Below are 21537 nucleotides of genomic sequence, written 5' to 3'. Positions count from 1 at the left end.
TAGTAATATTTCCTGTGATTGACCCCTCTCTCCTTCATGCCCTCGGCTTCCCCCAAAACAGATTCTCTTGACTTTCTTTCTTTTCCAGTGGCCAGTCCTTCTCAGTCTCTTTTACTGGCTCCTTTTCTGCTTGAAAAGCTTTAAGTGTCAAAGGCCTTTGTCCCAGGCCCGCTTCTCTTCATCTATTCTCTTGCTTAGAATATCTAAGTCCTTTACTTTAAAAGTGCTAGTGATATGGCAAAGACTCAAATCTGGATCTCTCACCCTGATCAGTGAAAATTCCAGACTCAGATATACAAATGTCCTACTCAACGGTTCTACTTGGATGTCTGACAGGCATCTCAAACTCAAGATGTCCTGGCCAAAATAGAACTCTTGACTTTCAAACTCCAAACTTGCTCACGCCTAATTATTTCATCATTATCCACTGAGAAAAAAATCTAAGTATGATCTTCGACTCCTAGATTTCTCTTTTCCTCACATCTGTTGACTTTACCTTCAAAACACAGCCCAAATTAGTTCCCTTCTCTCTATCTCTATCATCACCCGAATTCAAGCCGACATCATCTCTTGCTTGCGTTGCTGGAATTCCCTAATTGTTCTTGCTTCCCTCTTGCCCTTCTAGAATCCATATCCTGTGGTAGCCAGTGACTATCAGTAAGACAATCCTATGGCATCCCACCTAGAATGAAAGTCAAGCTCCTTACTCCCTTACAAATCCCTTCAGTTACCCAGCACCTGCCTGTCTCTCCAACCTATTTGCTCATACTTTTATTCCCCTCAACCCTTCCCATGAAGCCCTTGCTTGGGATCCTCCCAGGGCTGGCTTTCTTGTCCTTTATATTGCAACTTAAATTTCACCTTCTTTGAAACCTTCCCTGAAACCCTAGTATTCTTAGCATTTGCCCCTTCTTAGAATTTACTACTAGTAGATATTTTTCTTATTTCTGGTCTCTGCCCAATCAGAAAGTCAACTCAGTGAGAACAGGGATCTTGTCTATTTTGTTCTCCACAATATCCCACACTGCCTTGAGCATGACTTGGCACATAGTACATGGTGGAAGAATATTGAATGAACAAGTATGTAAAGATATAAAAAGATATTCACCCAAAGATTGCCTGAATAGCAATACAAGTATAGCAAAAAACTGGAAACAACCTAAAAGCTGAAGGATTCCTTATAGCATATCCATAAAATGGATACACCCATTTAAAATAATGAGGTCGGGGCTTCCCTGGTGGCACAGTGGTTAAGAATCCGCCTGCCAACGCAGGGGACACGGGTTTGACCCCTGGTCCGGGAAGATCCCACATGCCGCGGAGCAATTAAGCCCGTGCGCCACAACTACTGAGCCTGCGCTCTAGAACCCGTGAGCCACAACTGCTGAAGCCCGCACACCTAGAACCCGTGCTCCGCAACAAGAGAAGCCACAGCAATGAGAAGCCCACGCACCACAATGAAGAGTAGCCCCCGCTGCAACTAGAGAAAGCCCGCGTGCAGCAACAAAGACCCAACTCAGCCATTAAATAAATTAATTAAAAATTAAAAAACCCTTAAAATAAAAAAAATATAAAATAATGAGGTCAATCTCTAAATGCTGATATAGAAATAATGTCCAAGATGTGTTCATATACAGGGACAGGGTGGTAGCCAGCCTCAAATATGGCCCTCAGTGAGCCTCGACTCCTGCTATTTATGCTCTTGTGTAGTCCCCTCCCAAAGTGAATTGGAGTTAGTCTGTGTGACTAGTAGAGTAAGGTGGAGATGATGGTGTGACTTCTGAGGCTAGGTTCTAAAGGTCATTGCAGGTCCTCCTTGTTCTCTGGATCACTCATTTTGGGGGAGGTCAACCTTCGTGTTATGAGATCACTTGAGCAGGCCTGTGGAGAAGCCCTCATGGAGAGGAACCAAGGCTTCCTGCCACCAGCCAGCATCAACGTGCCAGCCCTGTGAGGAAGCCACACTGGAAGTGGATCCTCGAGCCCCAGTCAAGCCTTCAGATGACTGCAACCTCGTGAGATCCCAAGCAAGAACCACGTGGCTAAACTGCTCCTCAGTTCATGACCCACAGAAACTGCGCCAGTTAGCAAATGTTTATTGTTACTTTAAGCCACTAAGTTGTGACAAAATTGATTATGCATAAATAACATACATAGTATAACTCTTTTACTTTTAAAAAGAAGCATATAGGTACTTATACATATTCATGCATAAAAAATACTTCAAAGGATGCACAAAGGGAGTAACTACGTTCTGACGTGGATGGGTCCACTTTTCAGTATATGCTCTTATATTCTCAGATTTATTTACAAGAACCACTTATTACTTTTATAATTTTTAGGTTTATTTTTTGAAAGGTTTAAGCATCACAATATTAACAGAGAAGCCACAATAATGGCCCTTCCTAAGCCTTCTTGTCCTTTTGTTTTCCTTGACTTTCTCCCACTCTCAAGGCCTGGCTTTAGAATAGGCTCTTCTTTAAAGGCTTTCCATTAACCCAAATACTGGAGGAATTTTTTTTTTAATATTGATTAATTTCACTAAGAACATTAATCCCACAGTTAGAATGTTGCTAATGTGGGAATCCTGATTTAATTATTTGCATTTAATAAGGCAACAATGTTGCAATAATTGTGGGATGAGTGAATGAACCACTCACACTTGCTGGGTGCTGATGGCTTAACTAGAGTTCGTGGAGCCCACAGGCTAGGGCTGTGTTTTCTGCAGGAGGCGGTGCAGAACTGGTTGTGCCTAATTTCTCACCCATAAAGACAGACACTGGGAAATATTCCACAGATTGACGAACAGGTAGAGGCAAAGGCAGCTCATACCCAAACCACAGAATTCGTCATACTCTCCCTCAAAAAAAGACAGTTCCAAAGTGTGACCTGAGTGACTCCAATTATTTACATTTAAACAACCATCTCAGTGACATTCCAAGGCTTTGGATAAAATGGAGGACCAGATCCCTCAGGGTCTGGTTTTTTTCCCCTTCAGAATTAGGAGTGGGGATGGACGAGACACATCCCTTTGACTAGTGTGAAATCAGAAACTTCGCTTTTTAAGGCAACATCCAAGCTCTGCAGCAGAGCCATGATTTTAATCGATGAGACCAGGGAACAGTATGATGAACTGTATCTTTGATTTGGTAATACATTCCAGTCCTCCAAGGGCCTCCAGAGGGTTAAAGCTACAGGAACAAAGTTGTAATCAGTAAACTGTGCATACTGATGAGATTATAGCCCCAGGATTTATGAAATCTTGATAACTGGGAAATTAATTACCTCTGAAACTCCTGCTACAAACAACTGAAATGACATACAGAGAAATGCCCAAACAACTCCAATCAAGCCAGTTTAACATGTGTCCCCCACAGTGGGACAATCCACATTCACTTTCAAATTAAGAGAGCTCTCCTTTAGTCAATGGAGCCAAAGGAGTGCAACATTCAAGTATTCAGATAGTTTAGAAAAATCAGAGCACACTAAGACTGGGGGCACAGAGCAAAGACAAGAATATCCAGGGCACTTCCAAGCTCAGGTTCAGAGTTCCTCCTCCCTCCCGTCAGGGGCCTGATTCAGGTAGAACAAGAACAAGACCTTTGTGAGCCACTCCTCAAAGGCAAAAGAAACAAACATGATTGGAAAAGAATTTGCTTTAGCAAACAAACACTCATGATTCTATTTCCCCAATCTTTTTTTTTTTTTTACACTTCTTAATGTAGGTTCACAGACTTGGTGAAAATGAACCAAGAAAAATACTTCTTCGATAGGTAGTGATTAAATTATGATCACCCGTGCACGGAATACTACCTAGGCACTGAAAATAATGAGGAAGATCCATATGAATTGATTTAGAAGTTGACATATACATGCACATATATGTATTTACATACACATACATATTCATTCTTATTTTAAGAGTATAACATACATATAACATACATATAAAATACATATATTTCCTATAAATTATAAAAATTAGTTCCCTCTGAGAAATAAGAATGGCCATGAGTAGCAAAGAAGTAAATTTTTTTATTTTATATATTTTTATTCAGTTTGATTTTTTTAACCATCAGCATGTATTATAAAAATGACTAATTAAGAAATAGCAGGGACTTCCCTGGTGGTGCAGTGGTTAAGAATCCGCCTGCCAGTGCAGGGGACACGGGTTCGATCCCTAGTCTGGGCAGATCCCACATGCTGCGGAGCAACTAAGCCTGTGCGCCACAACTACTAAGCCTGGGCTCTAGAGCCCGTGAGCCACAACTACTGAGCCCACGTGCCACAACTACTGAAGCCTGCGCACCTAGAGCCCGTGCTCCGCAACAAGAGAAGCCACCGCAATGAGAAGCCTGCGTACTGCAACGAAGAGTAGCCCCCGCTCACCACAACTAGAGAAAGCCCGCACACGGCAACAAAGACCCAACGCAGCCAAAAATAAATAAATAAAAAATTAATTAATTTTAAAAAAATCACTTAAAAAAATAGCAAATACCAAAAAAATGTTTTCCATTGGATGAGCCCACAGATCATCTGCAGGGCCCCTGAGAGCCATTTGTTTCTTCTCCCTTTTATCCTGTGTCTACCATCTTTGGCTTTCCCACCTATAAAACGGGAACCCCACTATGAGACAGCCTGCTATGAGACTGAAAGCAGAGCCAGCAAGGAAGGCAGGGTGTATCTGGCACTGAAGTGAAAGGGGGCAAATCAGAAATGAGATCACATCAGTAGTTAGGGAGTAACAGTAATAATGCTACATAAAATTTATGAGCATATATGTGCCAAACATTTAATCCTAATAACTCTATAAGATACTATTATCCTCATTTTACAAATGAGGAAACTGAAGCACAGAGAAGTATCTTCCCTAAGTTAACCAAAACAAAGAAATGATGGAGTCAGAACTCAGCCCTGCCTGGCAGCCACTAAGCTGTGCTGCTTCAATACAAACTAAAATAACAGTGAGATTTTTTTCCTATCAGATTGGTAACATTTCAAAAGATTGATGGATGAGCATTTCAGGAAATAGGTGCAAACATACTTTTTGGTAGAAGTATAAATTACTGAAGGCCATTTGGCAAGTGTTACCAAAATTTTAAATGGGCATCGATAACTTTTGACCTGGCCATTCTACTTTCAGGACCTCATCCTACAGAAATACTCACAGGGCTTCCCTGGTGGTGCAGTGGTTGAGAATCTGCCTGCCAATGCAGGGGACACGGGTTCGAGTCCTGGTCCGGGAAGATCCCACATGCCGCAGAGCAACTAAGCCCGTGTGCCACAACTACTGAGCCTGCGCTCTAGAGCCCACGAGCCACAACTGCTGAAGCCTGTGCTCCTGGAGCCCGTGCTCTGCAACAAGAGAAGCCACCGCAATGAGAAGCCCGGGCAGAGCAACGAAGAGTAGCCCCCACTCGCCGCAACTAGAGAAAGCCCGCACGCAGGAACGAAGACACAATGCAGCCAAAAATAAATAAATTAATTAAAATAACTTAAAAAAAAAAAGAAATACTCACAAAGATGTCTACACACAGATGTTCAATGTGGCACTGTTTTTTTTTTTTTACTAGTTAATTAATTAATTTATTTTATTTTTGGCTGCATTGGGTCTTTGTTGCCGTGCGCGGGCTTTCTCTAGTTGCGGTGAGCGAGGGCTACTCTTCAATGTGGTGCGCAGGCTTCTCATTGTGGTGGCTTCTCTTGTTGGGGAGCACAGGCTCTAGGTGTGAGGGCTTCAGTAGTTATGGCACGCGGGCTCAGTAGTTGTGGCTCATGGGGTCTGGCGCGTGGGCTCAGTTGTTCTGCGGCACGTGGGATCTTCCCAGACCACGGTTCGAACCCGTGTCCCCTGCACTGGCAGGCGGATTCTTAACCACTGCATCACCAGGGAAGCCCAGCACTGTTTTAAAAGAGGAAAAAAAAAAAAAAAGTGGGAGAGAGAGAAACAATTTCAGGAGCCATAGGTAGGAAATAACTAAATGACTAAAACGTCACAATATATCCAAAATATTAAGTAGTCTGTATCCTTTAAAAATGGAGGTCAATTCATAGATGCAGACGTGGAAAGCATTCTAAAATGTGGTTAAAAGAAAAACAATTATCACAGAGCAATGTGTATAATATGGCCCTATTTACGTAAAAAATAAGATGTGAGAATCACTTTCATTTCTTCTTAGAAGAGTGATGCCTTTGCTTCCCTTCTCTCACTCCCTCCCTCGAAAACAAAAATGAAAGCAAAAGCCACATAATTCAGAGATAAGTTGTAAAAAATAAGTCATGTGTTATTTATAAATCAATCATACAATAAAACAATTATTTTAAAAGGTCACAAATACACCAGTTGTATAAAGTCAGCTTGGAGTCAAGTACCTCTTTAAATACATTGCAAATCACTTCTATTTCAGAAGTTCTTCTCCAAACGGATGTGGTTCAAACCCAGTGACGGCTTTATAATTTCATATTTGATAACAAGTCAACAAAACTGGCAATAAATAGTCCAACAATAATTTTTTAAAATACTAAGTGGTAAACACTATTCCTAGTTGTAAAACAATCTATTATTCAGACAACCTGAAGATTTCATTGAAGTCAGTAAAGAGTTACACAAAATTTATTTTTCTACATTTAAAATCCTTGCTGTATTTTCCTTGAAGTGATAATGATACACACAAAAGCTCAAAGGATTGATAAATAACTGAAAGTCCCAATAAGTCAACAAACAGACTTCATTATAAGCTGAACATAAAAGAGACACACAACATTCTGTTTGCTTCTCTTTTCAAAAACTGCCATGGCCCCTTGTCAAGTGGAAGCAGTACCCAGACCAATAGTTCCCAAAGTTTGGAGTGCATGAAAATCTTGTTAAAATGAAGGTTCCTGGGCCCTGTCCCCAGACTCTGAGCTCTGATTCCTGAGTATAATGAATCTGCATTTTTCAACAAGATCCACAAGGATTTTGATGAGGTGGTACAAGAACTCCACTGACCATTCAAAACTGTCCAGTCCTAACTTATTGCCATTGGTTGGAAACCTGATTCTGGGCAGCTCCCTCACCTCTTTAGTTTCCTTATCCTTAAAGCCAGTCAATTGCACCAATCATCTCTGAGGGCCCTGAAGCCCTAACATGGTTGTGACTGACCCCAGATGTAAAATGTAGTTTTAGCTAAGAACTTAGTCTTCACGCCAAGACTAGTCTTTGCAAATCACTGGGTTTCTGTCTTTTCTCCACCTTCTGAAAAGTCTGCTTCTGTCAGTTCCGTTTCCAGGAGCACCTGAGTAGAGGAATTCTGAAACTGACATCTATGTTAATTTGGGGGACTTTCCCTATGCAAACAGGGCCGCTCCCAGCAATCCTGAGAGGTGTTGCATATACATGGTATGTGGTGAAACCCGCTTGGTAGGGAAACAGCAGAAGCATCCCCATAATGTTCATCAGGTTCCAAATCCCCCTACATAACTTCCATCCGAGGAGCTGGAAAACTCAATAGGAGGTTTTAACACTGGTTGAACTTGAAGAGTAAGAGCTGGATTTCCTAGAGAATTTAATTGATGTGAGGGATACTTGCATCTGCTTTACAGTACGGACGTTCCGACAAAGCAGAGCATTCTTTGCATGATCCCTGAAGTCTTCTGAAATGAAGTAATAGACAAAGGGGTCAATGCAGCTGTTGAGGGTGGAGAGGCAGAGGGCTACGACGTACAGGGCATAGACGTGGCTCTGGCCCCGGTTTTTAATCAGGAAGTAATGCACCACGAGCAGAAGGTTACTAGGAGTGAAGCAGATCAGGTACACGGCCAGGACAGTGACGATGAGCTTGATGGCTCTCTGCCTCTTCTTTCCTGAGTTTTTATCCAAGGCAGAAGATTGGAGGGTCCGGATCATCAGCACATAGGCAAAGGCCGTAAGGAAGGCTGGGAACAGAAAGACTCCAATGGCCAGAGAGAGGAAATAATTGAACATGTCCCCCACCAACACCTCCTTTGGCAAAACATCATGACAGGTCGTGATGTTAAGTGCTGGGATGTAGACGGTCTGCTTCACAACGTATAAGGGGATAGTAACCAGCAGAATCAGCAGCCATATTCCCAGGGAGACACTGATGGCAATGCTCGCCTTCTTCATGGGGTACACCATGGGGTTCACGATGACCCAGTACCTCTGCACACTGAGACAGGTCATGAAGAGGATGGAGCAGTACATGTTGCCGTAGAAAAAGCCAACGAGTACCTTGCAAAGAGATTCCCCGTAAATCCAGTTGTTGCCATGGATGTGATAGGCAATCTTCAAAGGGAACCAGATAACAGAGAGGAGGTCCGCCAAGGCCAGGTTGGCCATGTAAATCACAGCAGGGTGCTTCTTCTTTGTCCGGAAAAGAAAGACCCACAGGGCCATGCCATTACTCGGCAAACCAACTGCAAATACGATCACGTAGACAATTGGAAGAAAGACAGTAGTCAGTTTTCCAGTGAGGACAGAGGCAGAAAACTCATCCACAGAAAAGACTGGTTCCACTGTTTCTCCTCTCCCAGTGATCTGAGGTGAGTTATCAACGTAACCAATGAGACTTCTTCCTTTAGAGGGTCTACTGGTTCCTGCGCAAGAAAGGCAAGGCAGACAAGGGTCATTACAGAAATCAATGTTTCCACAGAAATGCTGGTGCGAAGGTCACGGACAAGATGGTGCTGTTAAGTGCTACAGTTACCTGAAAATTTGGGCAGAAGAGGAAAGGAGGAGAGCAGCTGAGGAGAAACAGAAGCAGAATGAACTGAAAGGGATTGAGAGAGAACTGGCATGGACAGCATGTTATGGCAGCCCTGCCTTTCTCCAGAGCAGTGTAGGTGGAGAAAGCTTCCTGTGCTGTGTGAAAGAAGAGAAAGGAAAAAGACAGGAGGAGTACACAAAATACTTACGGGCGCTTTCTTTGGGTGATGGAATTACTGAGATTTCTATGGTCTGGATTTGTTTGCTTGCTGCTTTTTTTTTTTTTTTTTTTTTTTTACAGCAGGTATTTTTTATGGGAGGGTTGGGAAGTATGTGTAGAATATAACATTGATTTCTATGAATCTCAAAAAATATAACATTGATTTCTATGAATCTCGAATATCTCATTGATGTCTGCGAATCTCGTATTTCCATTTATTTTTACAAACTGTCCACACTCATTAGTTCCTACCTGTTCTCATCATGGCCATCTATCTCACTTGGGGCCGCAAGACAGTATCCAGCCTGGCCTGTCACTCCCTAGCCCAAAGTCCAACACGGCAAGATTCCCAGGAGCACAGAGATAGTCCCTCTCCAGACACAAGGACAGCCTCAGCCGTGGGCAGGGATCCCCCACTTCTGTGTGGGCCTCCTGGAGACCTTCCCATGGAGGCCAGAGGGCAGGCAAGCCTTCCGGCCTCAAGGTCACTGGACAGATAGGTGCATGATTTCTGTTCAGACAAATTTGTATTCTGACTTTTAAGCAAGTAACATGGCAAGCTTTAACAATTTCCACTCTCACCCCCATATTATGAATTAAACTTTACAAATCACAAACCAATGGCATAGCCAGCCTATGCCAATGAAGTGCTCACGGACGTGCAGATGAACGTGAGGGACGATGTGAGGACATGGAAGGATCTGACTTTAATTCTGGGGAAGAGCAGTCCTTCACCATGGCACTACAGTATGCCAGGGAGGATGTTCAACCTACTCACAAGTCTATCTGATAATTTGTATGCTTAGTCATCATTTTTTCCTCTCCTACCTTTGTACCCAGGTTCAGCAGGATTATTCACTTCTCTTAAAGCTTCCCAACTAAGAAGTGACCGTGATTAGGGTGGGATGAAAGGGTGTAGAGATCAATACTTCACTTTTCATTTAGCAGAGTGGGTAGCCCCCCAAAAGAGATGTCCATGTCCTAATCCCTAGAATCTGTGATCCTCACCTTATTTAGAAAAAAGGTCTTTGTAGATGCAATTAGGATCTTGAGATGGGAAGATCATCCTGGATTACCCAGGTGGGTCCTAAGTCCAATGACAATTGTCTTTAGAAGAGAAAGACAGAGGGAGATTTGAGAGAGAAGGAAGACAGAAAGGAGAAAGCAATGTGAAAATGGAGGCGGAGATTGGAGTAAAGCCAAGGAACAAGCTAAGTAATGCCAAGGAATACCAACAGCCACCAGTAGCTGGAGGAGGCATGGAACGGAGTCTCCCCTAGAGCCTTGAGAGGTGCCCACACTTTGATTTCAGACTCTTGACCTCCAGAACTGTGAGAAAATAAGGTCTTACTAACTGAAAACAACAGCGTGTGGCAATTTGTTATGGCAGCCACAGGAAGTTAGTACACTTAGGAGAAACTCATCTCTTGTTCCAATTTCTTTTATAATTTTTTCAAAAGAGCATGAATTATTTTTAAATTTAAAAAATAAAATAATATTCCTACGTATTACAGTGTTCTTCAAAGCTTGACCATAACCCACAGTAAGAAACATATTCTACATGGTAACCCAGTTCTGATACATACATCCATAATGGAAAAAAAGTTTCACAAAATAATAATTAGCTTTATTGTGCAGGGTACACGCTAATACTTTCTACTGTATTCTGTTCCATTCTTATAAAATCCAGTCACCACCTTCTACATTGATTGCATGACCCACTTACATGTTTTTCACAACCAGTTTAGCAGAGTGACCGATTTTACACACCACAAGAGAATAGTAACGACATATTTATAGACTGGTAATGTCTGTGGAACTCGCTCCAGGAGCCAAAATGGCAAGACTCGCTGTGTGAGGTTTAATTCCAGGACTGTCCTAATTCCTTCATCCTTAATTCCTAATTTCCTTATCCCCATGGTCCCTGGCAGAGCCCTGGACCTAGCACCTGGGGTGGATTGAAAAGCTCAGCTAGCCCTACCGATGAAGGAAAGGAAGAAGAATCAAGAGCCCAGCTCATGTCTTTAGAGCTCTAGTCTGGCCCAGTTAGTACCCAAACCACACACACCGGCAGGGGATTCCAGGAGTACAGCCCTGCAAAATAAAACCACCTTAATACCAACAAGCACCCGCGCTTAATAAGGGCTCATATCGTGCGTCCAGCGTTGCTTTCAACACTCTACGTGTATTAGCTTACTTCACTTTCACAACACCTTATGAGGAGGTACTATTATTAGAGCCGCATTTTCTAGATGCATAAACTGAAGCTTGAAAAAATTGAGTAACCTTTCCAAGGCTGAACAGTTGTTAGGTAGGAGAGTCAGGATTCAACCCAAGGCAGTCCGTTTCTAGACTCCCTGGTTCTAACCCCTATATCACACTGAGCCTCGGAGACCGAGGTGAGGTTACGCGCTGGAGTCTACTGAGACCAACCTAACCTGTGCGGATTCCACACGTGTGTTCTCAAACAGAAAATTTTAAATGTAAAATTTTACCATTTTAACCCCCCCCCTTTGAACTAGCCCCTCCTCTAATAATTTATATATTTATTTGTATTAATATTAACATGTTCTGGAAGACTTAAAGAGGTGTAAGAGAATCCTATAAATTCTCCATTGGTTTGAAAAGCGGTTACCGGCTCTCCGGAGAGGCAGGTGGGGCAAAGCTGGTGACTGGACAGTGGACCCCTGTTCTGAGGATTCTTCCATTCAGAAAGCTGGGACACCCACCCCAGAAACAGCCCACCAGAGACCAAGTCAATGAGTCAGACTGTGTTTCTGCAGAATGGAGCCACCAAGATTTTCTAATTACCACAAAAAGACTCAATTTTTTCCCTTGGTACCAAAACAAACAAAAAAAATTAAGTAACTTGCTTTATAAAAGGGAAGAAAATCTAAGTATTGATTGTCCGGAGTTACCCACATCACAAAAATGATAACCAGACGTTATTTGCCTCCACTGGGAAGAAGTACCTATTAAGTAATCTTGCAACAAACAAACGAACGAATGAACCCTCATCTGAACAAGCCTCTGGATCCAACTGCCAAATTAATAGAAATAAAGGGGACACTAGGACATATTAAATAACATAAGAATGTTGTTAGCAAAATCCAGGCTGTGGAAACTGCTGCAGGATAAGAAGCTCATTTCTTCAAAATATAAATTACAAGGCAAAAACCAAGAAAGAGGTGTGGAGGTAGAGCTCATAAATTAAAAGACTTACAAGACAATATTAACCTTATGTAATGTGTGGACCCTGTTTGGATCCTGATTCAAACAAACTATTAATATAGTATTTATGACACTTATGAAACAATTAGAAATATGAACACTGACTATTTGATTATATTACACAATTTTTGTCAGTGGTATTATGTGGTGATGTTTGAAAGGGAAATTGCCATCTTTTATGAATACATACTGAAATATCTTAAGATGAAATTACATCTGGATTTATTTCAAAATAACACGAGGAGGGGAACCCTCAGATGCTGCTGGTGGGAATGTAAAGCGATGTAGTCACTGTGCAAAATAATTTGGCAGTTCCTTAAACGGCTCACCATAGAGTTGCCATATGACCCATCAATTCCGACTCCTAAGTATACACCCAGGACAAATGAAAACACGTGTTCACACAGAAACTTATACAGGAATGTTCATAACAGTATTATTCATAAAAGCCCCAAAGCAGAAATAACAAAATGTCCATCAGCTGATGAATGGGTAGACGAAATGTGGTATACGCATACAATGGAACATTATTTAGCAATAAAAGGAAATGAAGAACTGATACATGCTACAATACAGATGAACCTTGAAAAGATTATGCTTTTGAAAGAAGTCAGTCACAAAGGAATATGTATTGTATGATTCCATTTATAATAAATGCCCTGAATAGGCAAATCCACAGACAAAAAGTAGATTAGTGGTTGCCAGGAGCTGGGGAATGGGGCAAATTGGGGGATGATGCCTAAGAGCGGGGGGGTGGGGGGGAGTGGGATGTTCTTATGGGGTAATAAAAATATTCTAAAGTTGATTGTGGTGATGGATAGACAACTGTGAATATTCTAAAATGCACTGAATTGTAGACTTGGAATAGGTGAATTGTATGGTCTGCAAATTATATCTTAAAGCTGTTAAAGAATAACACAGGAAGGAGGGCAGGAAGGAGGCTGGGGCATCATTATTAAAGCTGAGTGAGGGGTACCTGGGATTCACTGTAATATTCTACTTTCAAATGTCTAAAGTTTTCCATAAAAATAAACACATGCCAGGTCAAGAAGGTTCATGTAAAGAGGGATAAAAATCTATTTTAAATAAGAATACTAAAATAAAGGGGGAGGGGGGGGAAGAGCAAGAAATACTACAAAAAGTTAGGGAAGGATTCAAAGAGAGAGAGAGAAAGAAAAATTTCCTGAGAATATTCCAACATACAACCTTGAATGATCTCAATCTGAAATACCAGTCATATTAGCTATGTTCATTGTACCAGTGGCAGAGCACACAACCAGCCTGCTGCTTGGTATAACACTGGTCAGTTCTAACACTGGTAAATGTCAAGATGCTGCTCAAAGTTCCCTGAAGCCCTTTCAGCACAGTGCACAGACTTTTACCTTGTACAGTATCCTATCCCAGTCACCCAAACTCACAGAACTTGTCTAGAACTGATGCTATTCCAGCTTCCAACTCTATAACCCATCTGTTTACCAGACAAAATCATTTCTATTTTACAGAGTGAAGATGAAATTAAATGTACATATGAAGTTTAAAAACATGTAAAGTTTAAACACACAAAAGCATTCTCCATTTGGGACCTGTAATCAACAATACTTGCCCAAGTACACAAGAATACGCACCCACTGATGCTCAAGGCAGCATCCCCCCACCCCAATACAAACAAACAGGAAATAAGCAACGTTCATCAACCACCACTCCTAACTTACCATATCCTCAGCACAGTCCCTAGCATTAATAGCAGACACTACACTATTTAATAAGCATTGAAATGGAAAGATAGTCACAATATGTCCATTGAAAAAAAAGCAACTGGTGGAATAATACGCTTCCATCTATATAACAAAATTATAATTTGTTTGCAAATCTGAAGTCTAGAAAAATACCCACTAAACTATAAACAATGGCCATCTCTATAGAGTAAAATGGATGGGGAGGGGAAATCTTACTTTTTTTACTTCACACCCCTCTATGTTGTTTGGATTACTTTTTCAAAGGAGTGTAAATTGGTACAATCTATTTGGAGGGCAATTTGGCAAAAACGTCAAAATTTTCAGTGTGCTTGCCCTATGACTCATCAATTTATTGCTAGGAATTTGTCCTGCACATACACAAGCTAAAGTGCACAAAAACACTATGTACAAGAATATTTACTAGAATATTGTTTACCATGGTAAAACAAAAATGTTAGTTTCAATGACCATCGAAAAACAAAAAAGGCTAGTTCAATAATTTATGGCATTTATACAATGAATAATATTCCCTCTACACAGGTATGGACAGATTTTTTTTATACTGACCATGAATAGATCTACTAGGTTAGAAAAAAAATAACTGTAGGACAGAATGTACAGTATGGTCCTTCTATTGTTACAAAATACATATATTTCTGCATAGAGAAGTCTATTGAGAGTGAAGAGGGGAGAGAACAGGGGATGTTTCGCTTTCTTTTTAACTCTTCTGATTTGTACAATTTGGGGGGAAAAATGCATGGAAAACTTTTAACTTTAAAACGCTACCTGGGGCTTCCCTGGTGGCGCAGTGGTTGAGGATCTGCCTGCCAATGCGGGGGACACGGGTTCGAGCCCTGGTCTGGGAAGATCCCACATGCCGCGGAGCGACTGGGCCCGTGAGCCACAACTACTGAGCCTGCGCGTCTGGAGCCTCTGCTCCGCAACAAGAGAGGCCGCGATAGTGAGAGGCCCGCGCACCGCGATGAAGAGTGGCCCCCACTCACCGCAACTGGAGAAAGCCCTCACACAGAAACGAAGACCCAACACATCCAAAAATAAAAAAATAATAATAAATAAATAATAAATTAAAAAATTAAAAAAAAAAACACTACCTGTTCTTTGTTATATTAAGCGTCCTCCTGTTGCCCACCCTCCCAACCAAAGCAAGTACAGAGCAGCTACTTTGTTTAAACTCTCCTCTTGTGTTCTTTCCCCTACTATCCTCCTCACCCCAAATCTTCTTTTGCTCCAACCTTTTGGAGCACAGATCAAAAAAAATAAAAGCTTCAGTTGCTCGGTACCCCTTCTCTAGGTACACTTTAGTCAACTTTCTCGTGTTCTTTCAGGATGAACTGTTTTCCTCTCAACACTTGTCCAGCTAATAAAACCATAAGAAAGACAAACACAGACTTCACTAAAACATTGCTTATCACGGTTAATTAGTAACTACAAGGCCAGGAAGGCGACCAAACACAAATTTAAAGTCCCATCTTCATGTTCTATGTGTTCTCTCTTATTACAAAACACTGGAAATAGCCCATGTGTCTATCAACAGAGGACCAATTAAAAATTATGATACATCCATTGACAACATTTTAGAGTCATTAAAAATGTTTTATATTTACTGATATGCTACTGATGTTTATATAAACACATACTTGTACAAAAAAAATTTCTCTGTGAATATGTATTTTATGCATGGATGTATGAAAGCATGAGAAAGGCTAGAAACCAAAATGTTAGCAGTGCTTTGGGTACTGAGGGTGATTTAATTAGTGCAACCCCTTTTTTGGACTCATTTTTCCTTTACAGTGATCACATACAGCTTGTATAATTAAAAACCAATTACAAAAAGAACACAAGTTTCAGTCTCCAAAAGAAAAATGGAATGACTGCATTACAGGGGACTTCTCAGGTTCGTGACATGGTGGAAAGAAGTAAGCGCTTGAAAGAAGCTGACTTAAATGCTGAACTGCCATCAACCGCCAGGTCACTCTGGGCAAGTCCCTTCACTTCATTCTTCATTTGCTATTTATTTACTGATGTCCTTTAGGGAATGAGACTGTGCTGGATCGTGGTGATGGAGGTGCCGCTAGGGGTCCCTGGCCTCCTGGAGTACGTGATCTAGTGGGGAGACAGATGAAACATATTTACAGAAATAACTATCGATTACTGTTGTGATCAGAAAGAAAGCAGGGGCGTGATGGACAGTTTTCCTTGCCCCTCACTCCTCAATTCAGTGGCCCTTATCTGTAAAATGAGAAGGTTACACTCTAGGCTGAGTTCCCTTTCATAAGGCAGTCTTTTGGGGAAAAACCTTGGGGAAGAAAAATCAAACCTAGGATGTGTCCTGCTGCAAAACTGAGGGGCACACCTTAGGGTCGAACCGAAGGGGGTAAGCAAAGACAGGTGCTAACGGGCAGAAACACTGGTGATGCCCTTTTTTAAAATTATTTTATTTTATTTTATTTATTTATGTCTGTGTTGGGTCTTTTAAAATTATTTTATTTTATTTTATTTATTTATGTCTGTGTTGGGTCTTCGTTTCTGTGCGCGGGCTTTCTCTAGTTGTGGCAAGCGGGGGCCACTCTTCATCGCGGTGCGTGGGCCTCTCACTATCGCGGCCTCTCTTGTTGCGGAGCATAGGCTCCAGACGCGCAGGCTCAGTAATTGTGGCTCACGGGCCCAGTTGCTCCGCGGCATGTGGGATCTTCCCAGACCAGGGCTCGAACCCGTGTCCCCTGCATTGGCAGGCAGATTCTCAACCACTGCGCCACCAGGGAAGCCCTGCCCTCTTTCTTAATCAAAATCAATCTAGCTTCAAGTTGTGAGGAAAGCTCCATCTACCTAAAGTCTCGCTGTTACTTAACTGACCCTTTAGGACAGTTACCCTGCAAAGGAGTAAAAGTATGTGGAGGAAAAAAAAAAGTGCAATATTAAATAGCTCTGGTTAACAAGTAACTTGATTTTTGTTGTTGTTAAAGTAAGTCCCCCTTATACTTCAGGAATCCCCCCAGCTCCAGCCCCTCACTTTGTAAACAAGAACAAGCCAGACACTCGGGCAAGCTTCCTATAGGAACCGTTTGAATCATAAAACAGATGAATCATCAACATCCACATAGTTTTTTTAAAAAATGTTTGCACATACTAAGCTTTGCTCCTAAATTTTAAGTTTATAAGTTTAAAACATAAGGGTAAACGGACATGCGTGCATCACAGTTTCAGTACTTCCTGGAAATAAATAAATGCCTTTATTCTTGTTTTTTTTTTAATTTTTAATACATCTTTATTGGAATATAATTGCTTCACAATACTGTGTTAGCTTCTGTTGCACAACAAAGAGAATCGGCCATATGCATACACATGTCCCCATATCCCCTCCCTCTTGAGCCTCCCTCCCACCCTCCCTATCCCACCCCTCTAGGTCATCGCAAAGCACCGAGCCGATCTCCCTGTGCTATGCGACTGCTTCCCACTAGCCAACTATTTTACATTCGGTAGTGCTGTCAATATGTGTACCAGGGCTGCAGTTTTCAAGTATCCACCAAAATACCGTTTGCTGTAACTCCAAAGGGAAAAGAATCACATTCTTCCGTCTAATTCAAATTCACGGTGACTTGCTCTTTTACAATGTCTTTATGAAGAGGATAAAAGTGAGAACCTGCCTTTTACAACAGGTCTACAAATTTCGCAGGGAAATTAAAACTTCCCTTTTAAGGCTACGCTGGCTGCCCCAAACAGCGGGGCGTCCTTTAGCATCACAGCAGTGCCACACCAGGCTTAACAGCGCCTACGCCCTCGGAGGCCTGCTCAGCCCGGGCGGCTCCACCCGCAGCCGAACAAGTTCGAGCACACCCAGGGCAGCACAGCCGTGGAACCCGGCTGCGGCGCACAGACTGGCACCTGAGCGCCGCCAGGGACGGCTCCCGTGCTGTTCCCTTCCTGGGGCGGTCAGCCTCCGGCCTACAGACCTGAGCGGCAGCCAGCACGGCACCGAAGGGCGGGGAAACGCAGGGCCGTAAGGTCACTTGGTCGAATGTAAAGCAGGGTCGAAGAAGTTCCATTCATTAATCCGCCCAACTGGCCTAAACCTCGGGGTGAGCGCTCGTCACCCCAAGAACCCAGCAGGGTCCGGCCCTGACTTCCACACCCCGGCTGTGCCCTGTGCCAGAGGAGCTGCAGGCGCCGGGGGCGTCTTGAACGCCGTGGGCCGACCCCAAAGAGTGGCCTCCAAAAGTGGAAGGAGGCTGCAAAAAGCGAGGCAGAAAGTTCCCAGGCCGCGGGCTCCCACCCACGCCACCCCGCTCTGGGCCATCAACTCGCTAACTCCGCGGGTCCCCCAGGACCAGCCCGGAAGAGTCTCAAGGGTGTGCGAAATGCTCCTTAAGGACTTTCGTGTTTGCGAAGAAACCCACCCGGGCCCGCGAGGCTAAGCCCTCTGGGTACTCCGTAGAAGCCAGCACTCCGCTCCCTCCCTTTCCCCTCCGTAGACTTCAGCCTCTCCCGCTTGTCCCAGCTGGTTGCTCCCCGGGCGCAGGGATCCCCCTTCAAAGCCGCCGAGAGGAGGCTGCGGGATGTCGGGAGGAGTTGGCGGCGGCGGCGGCAGAACACCCTTCGCGCACCTGCCCCTCTTCCCCCACCTGCGCATCGTGCCCAGGACCCCCGCTCCGTAGCCGCACGAGCCCTCCTTGGCCAAGTTTCTCACCTGGGACGGTGCGATTGCAGGAGGCAGAGGTCCCCAGCAGGATGACGCCCCCCAGCAGCCACGCCGCGCTCAGGCTTCGCATCCTTCCAGCAGCCCCGACACCCGGCGGGCGGGGTATTCGCCGCCACCGATTCGAAACTCAAGAGTCCCACTCGCCGCTAGGAGAGAAAGCTACGCTCCCACCTGCCCCTAATTGGAGCCTCTGCGCACGCCTCCCCGGAGCTGGAAAAGTTTCAGTGAAACTCGAGAAGCTCGACGTACCTGCGCGAGGCCACGCCCCGGGACCGGAACGCAACGCTTGGCTCTGCGGTTCGAAGACCGGGCGTCCCGGCCCCGCCCCCGGCCGCCGCGCCGCACGCTGTGGCCCCGCCTCCGCCGCCCCAGGTGCGCCAGCCGCTAAGGAGCTGTATCGGAATGCAAGGGGCTGGAACGCTCAGCTCGCAAGGCCGAAAACTACCTTTAACCCTTAATTACTCCTAGGGAGCCAGCCAGCGTTGTCCATCCCCATCCCTCCCCTTTCCTAAATGGCAAAAAGCCAAGGCCCGAGCTCACTGCAGTTATCGTCGGTACTTGGTAGAGACTTCCCGGTGTCGTGGGCACTGTGGGATGAGGGGTGAGTTTCCAATCTGCATTGGCAGGATGGACGTCTGCGGACACCCGCGAACGCGATGGGGAGCAGGAAGGGGTCCCGGCCAACCGGAGTAATCAGGGATCTGGGTTTAGGTTTCCGCTCTGATGTTAACTAGCTGCGACCCCTAGTAAGACTCCCACCCCCTTCTAGGCCCCTTTCCCAGTCTGTGAGGTGGTGAGGGAGAAAACATTTGTAACAGCTACTTTAAGTGCCGCGTATAAATGATTTAGGAGCACAGTCTAGATTAATCCCAAAACAACCCGCGTAATAAGTATAACTATTATTACCATTTTACAGACGAGGAAATAGAACTGAGAAAGGTTGGATAAATTGCCCACAGTCACACAGTTGGTAGACACAGTTTGCAAATGTCCATCACAAGAAAACTTTAGTCTGTGACTTCTGCTTTCTTCTATTAATCACTGCGCTATAAATGCTCCCACCAGCGTCTTTTCTGCATTGGGATCCCACAGTCCAAAGAAATATATAAGCAGTATGTACACCTGTATGTATGTATGTATGCAGAAATATATAAGAGGGGGTGTGGGGAGAAGGAGTGTGAGACTGGGGATCGCTGCACAGGTCCTTCATTATATTGGTAATGTCTTTTTACTTGCTTCAAAAAGATAAAGTGTACTGTAATTCATTTAAACTCTTGGGTAGTGGAGGAGCAGAGAAGAGAAACGTGAGAGCTGTCCTGAGATACTTGAAGAGTTAGCATGTAGAAGAGGATTAGACATGTTTTGAGTAGCTCCAGAGAGCAGAACTAGGTAGTAGCCACAGTGGGGGGCTGATTTCAGCTCAATGTAGAAAGAGATTTTCAACAGGGCTCGCTGGGGGAGTTCCCTGGTGGTCCAATGGTTAGGACTCGGCTCTTTCACTTCCATGGCCCAGGTACAATCGCCGGTGGGGAAACTAAGATCCCCGAAAGCCGCCAGGCATGGCCGTAAACAAACAAACAGCCCCCTGCTGTAAATAAATAAATAAATAAAAACAGGGCCCCCTGGTCCCAGTCCTAGGGGCTGCCTGGTGAGGTTAAGGGCCACATCACTGAAGGGCTTACAGCAAAGGACCAGGGCATCTGTCCTGCAGGTTGGAGAGGGAATTCCCTTCCAGGATCAGGGGTCAGATTGGGTGAGTCCAGGTAGCCTCTTGAGGGGCTTGAGTCCTGGGAGTCCATGATTCTTCCCTGAAGACCAAAGTTTGGTGAGTCAGTTGCCAGTGACCATCATTATTTATTGAACAGCCATAAACTGAATGGCCACCATCTTGGCCCTGTGAGTTTCTAGGATGGAGCTTACCTCTGATAAAGTCCCTGTGTCATGTGTGTGACCTCTTGGTGAACCTACCATGGGACCAATTAACGAACTAATGGGGGTTCCAGATAATTCAGGCAGACAAAATTGTATAAAATGTCATGTTAGCCAGTCGTTTCAACCATCCCCAATAAGACATTTCCCCAAATTTACATAAGTGGAGGGTTAGCATTCTGCCTCTTCCCTCTGCCCTGACAGAGCTCACAGGAGCAGGAAAATAAATGATTGAAAAGGAAGAGAAGCAAATTGCTTTGAATGTGCCATGAGAATGGAATAATTGCTCCCTGAATAACAGGAGTGGACTGCTTCCCAACACACACAGACAAGAGGGGCCAGGGAAAGCTGTCCAGTGAATGAGATCATTCTTTTTAACGGGTGCCTTTCAGTAGCCCCATCTCTTAAGAATCTCTCATTGCTATGTCTGGAGTTCTTTTGGAAATGTGGTAAGAGCATAGCCTTTGAAATTGTATAACCCTGTGGGCAAATTCTGGCCTTCCCCCTTCCTAACATCTGTGTGACTTGGGAGAAATTACTACTTACCCTCTCGAAGCTTTAAGTTCCTTACCTATAAAATGGAGTCAAGGGAATTTCCTGGTGGCCCAGTGGTTAGGACTCCGTGCTCTCACTGCCGAGGGCCCAGGTTCAATCCCTGGTCAGGGAACTAAGATCCCACAAGCCTCGTGGTGTGAAAAAGAAAAAAAATGGAGTCGATATTTTTTTAGTTGAGATGTGCCTGAGGATAAAATAAATTGTGATTGTGTTTTTGTTTACTTCCTTTCTCTCAGGAGTCTTCTTTACACCCCCTACCTGCACCTCAGCTCTCAGGATGCTGTGGCCCAGAACCACACCCCTGGGTCCTCTTTTCCTCCCTGGGAAAGTTGCCTTCTAGAAGCAGCACCAGGGCCTTCCTCATCCTGTCCAGCAGACAGTTCTCCTGACGGGGATCAGGTCACTCCTGAGGGTCCTTCAATAGGGAAGATACTCAATCCCAAGA

At 44.0% G+C, this 21537-nt stretch overlaps 2 protein-coding genes across 4 annotated transcripts in view; both read right to left on the bottom strand.

The window, feature by feature from the left end:
- LOC118892493 (proteinase-activated receptor 2-like) overlaps window positions 1-9195 on the bottom strand; it is a 30081-nt gene extending 20886 nt beyond the window's left edge. The window contains exons 1-2 of the mRNA XM_036847270.1: window positions 9177-9195; window positions 7565-8595 (exon numbers count right to left, since the gene is read on the bottom strand). Coding sequence (XP_036703165.1) covers window positions 7565-8595; window positions 9177-9195 — 1050 coding nt within the window. The remainder of the gene's footprint in view (window positions 1-7564; window positions 8596-9176) is intronic.
- Window positions 1-21213, bottom strand: part of LOC118893615 (proteinase-activated receptor 2) — a 75504-nt gene extending 54291 nt beyond the window's left edge. The window contains exons 1-2 of one of the 3 annotated variants that reach the window (XM_036849350.1): window positions 18597-21213; window positions 6624-8595 (exon numbers count right to left, since the gene is read on the bottom strand). In XM_036849350.1, the coding sequence (XP_036705245.1) occupies window positions 7484-8595; window positions 18597-18678 (1194 nt within the window). In that variant the 5' untranslated portion in view covers window positions 18679-21213 and the 3' untranslated portion in view covers window positions 6624-7483. Of the gene's footprint in view, window positions 1-6623; window positions 8596-15030; window positions 16016-18596 lie in introns of those variants that run through there. The other 2 variants (XR_005019509.1, XR_005019510.1) reach the window with 2 other exon arrangements.
- Between the last annotated feature and the right edge of the window lie 324 nt (window positions 21214-21537).

Source organism: Balaenoptera musculus, chromosome 3, assembly GCF_009873245.2.
Source record: "Balaenoptera musculus isolate JJ_BM4_2016_0621 chromosome 3, mBalMus1.pri.v3, whole genome shotgun sequence".
Taxonomy (NCBI): Eukaryota; Metazoa; Chordata; class Mammalia; order Artiodactyla; family Balaenopteridae; genus Balaenoptera; species Balaenoptera musculus.
The sequence above is the reverse complement of the archived record's forward strand: the minus strand, read 5'-3'. Positions and strand labels throughout refer to the sequence as shown.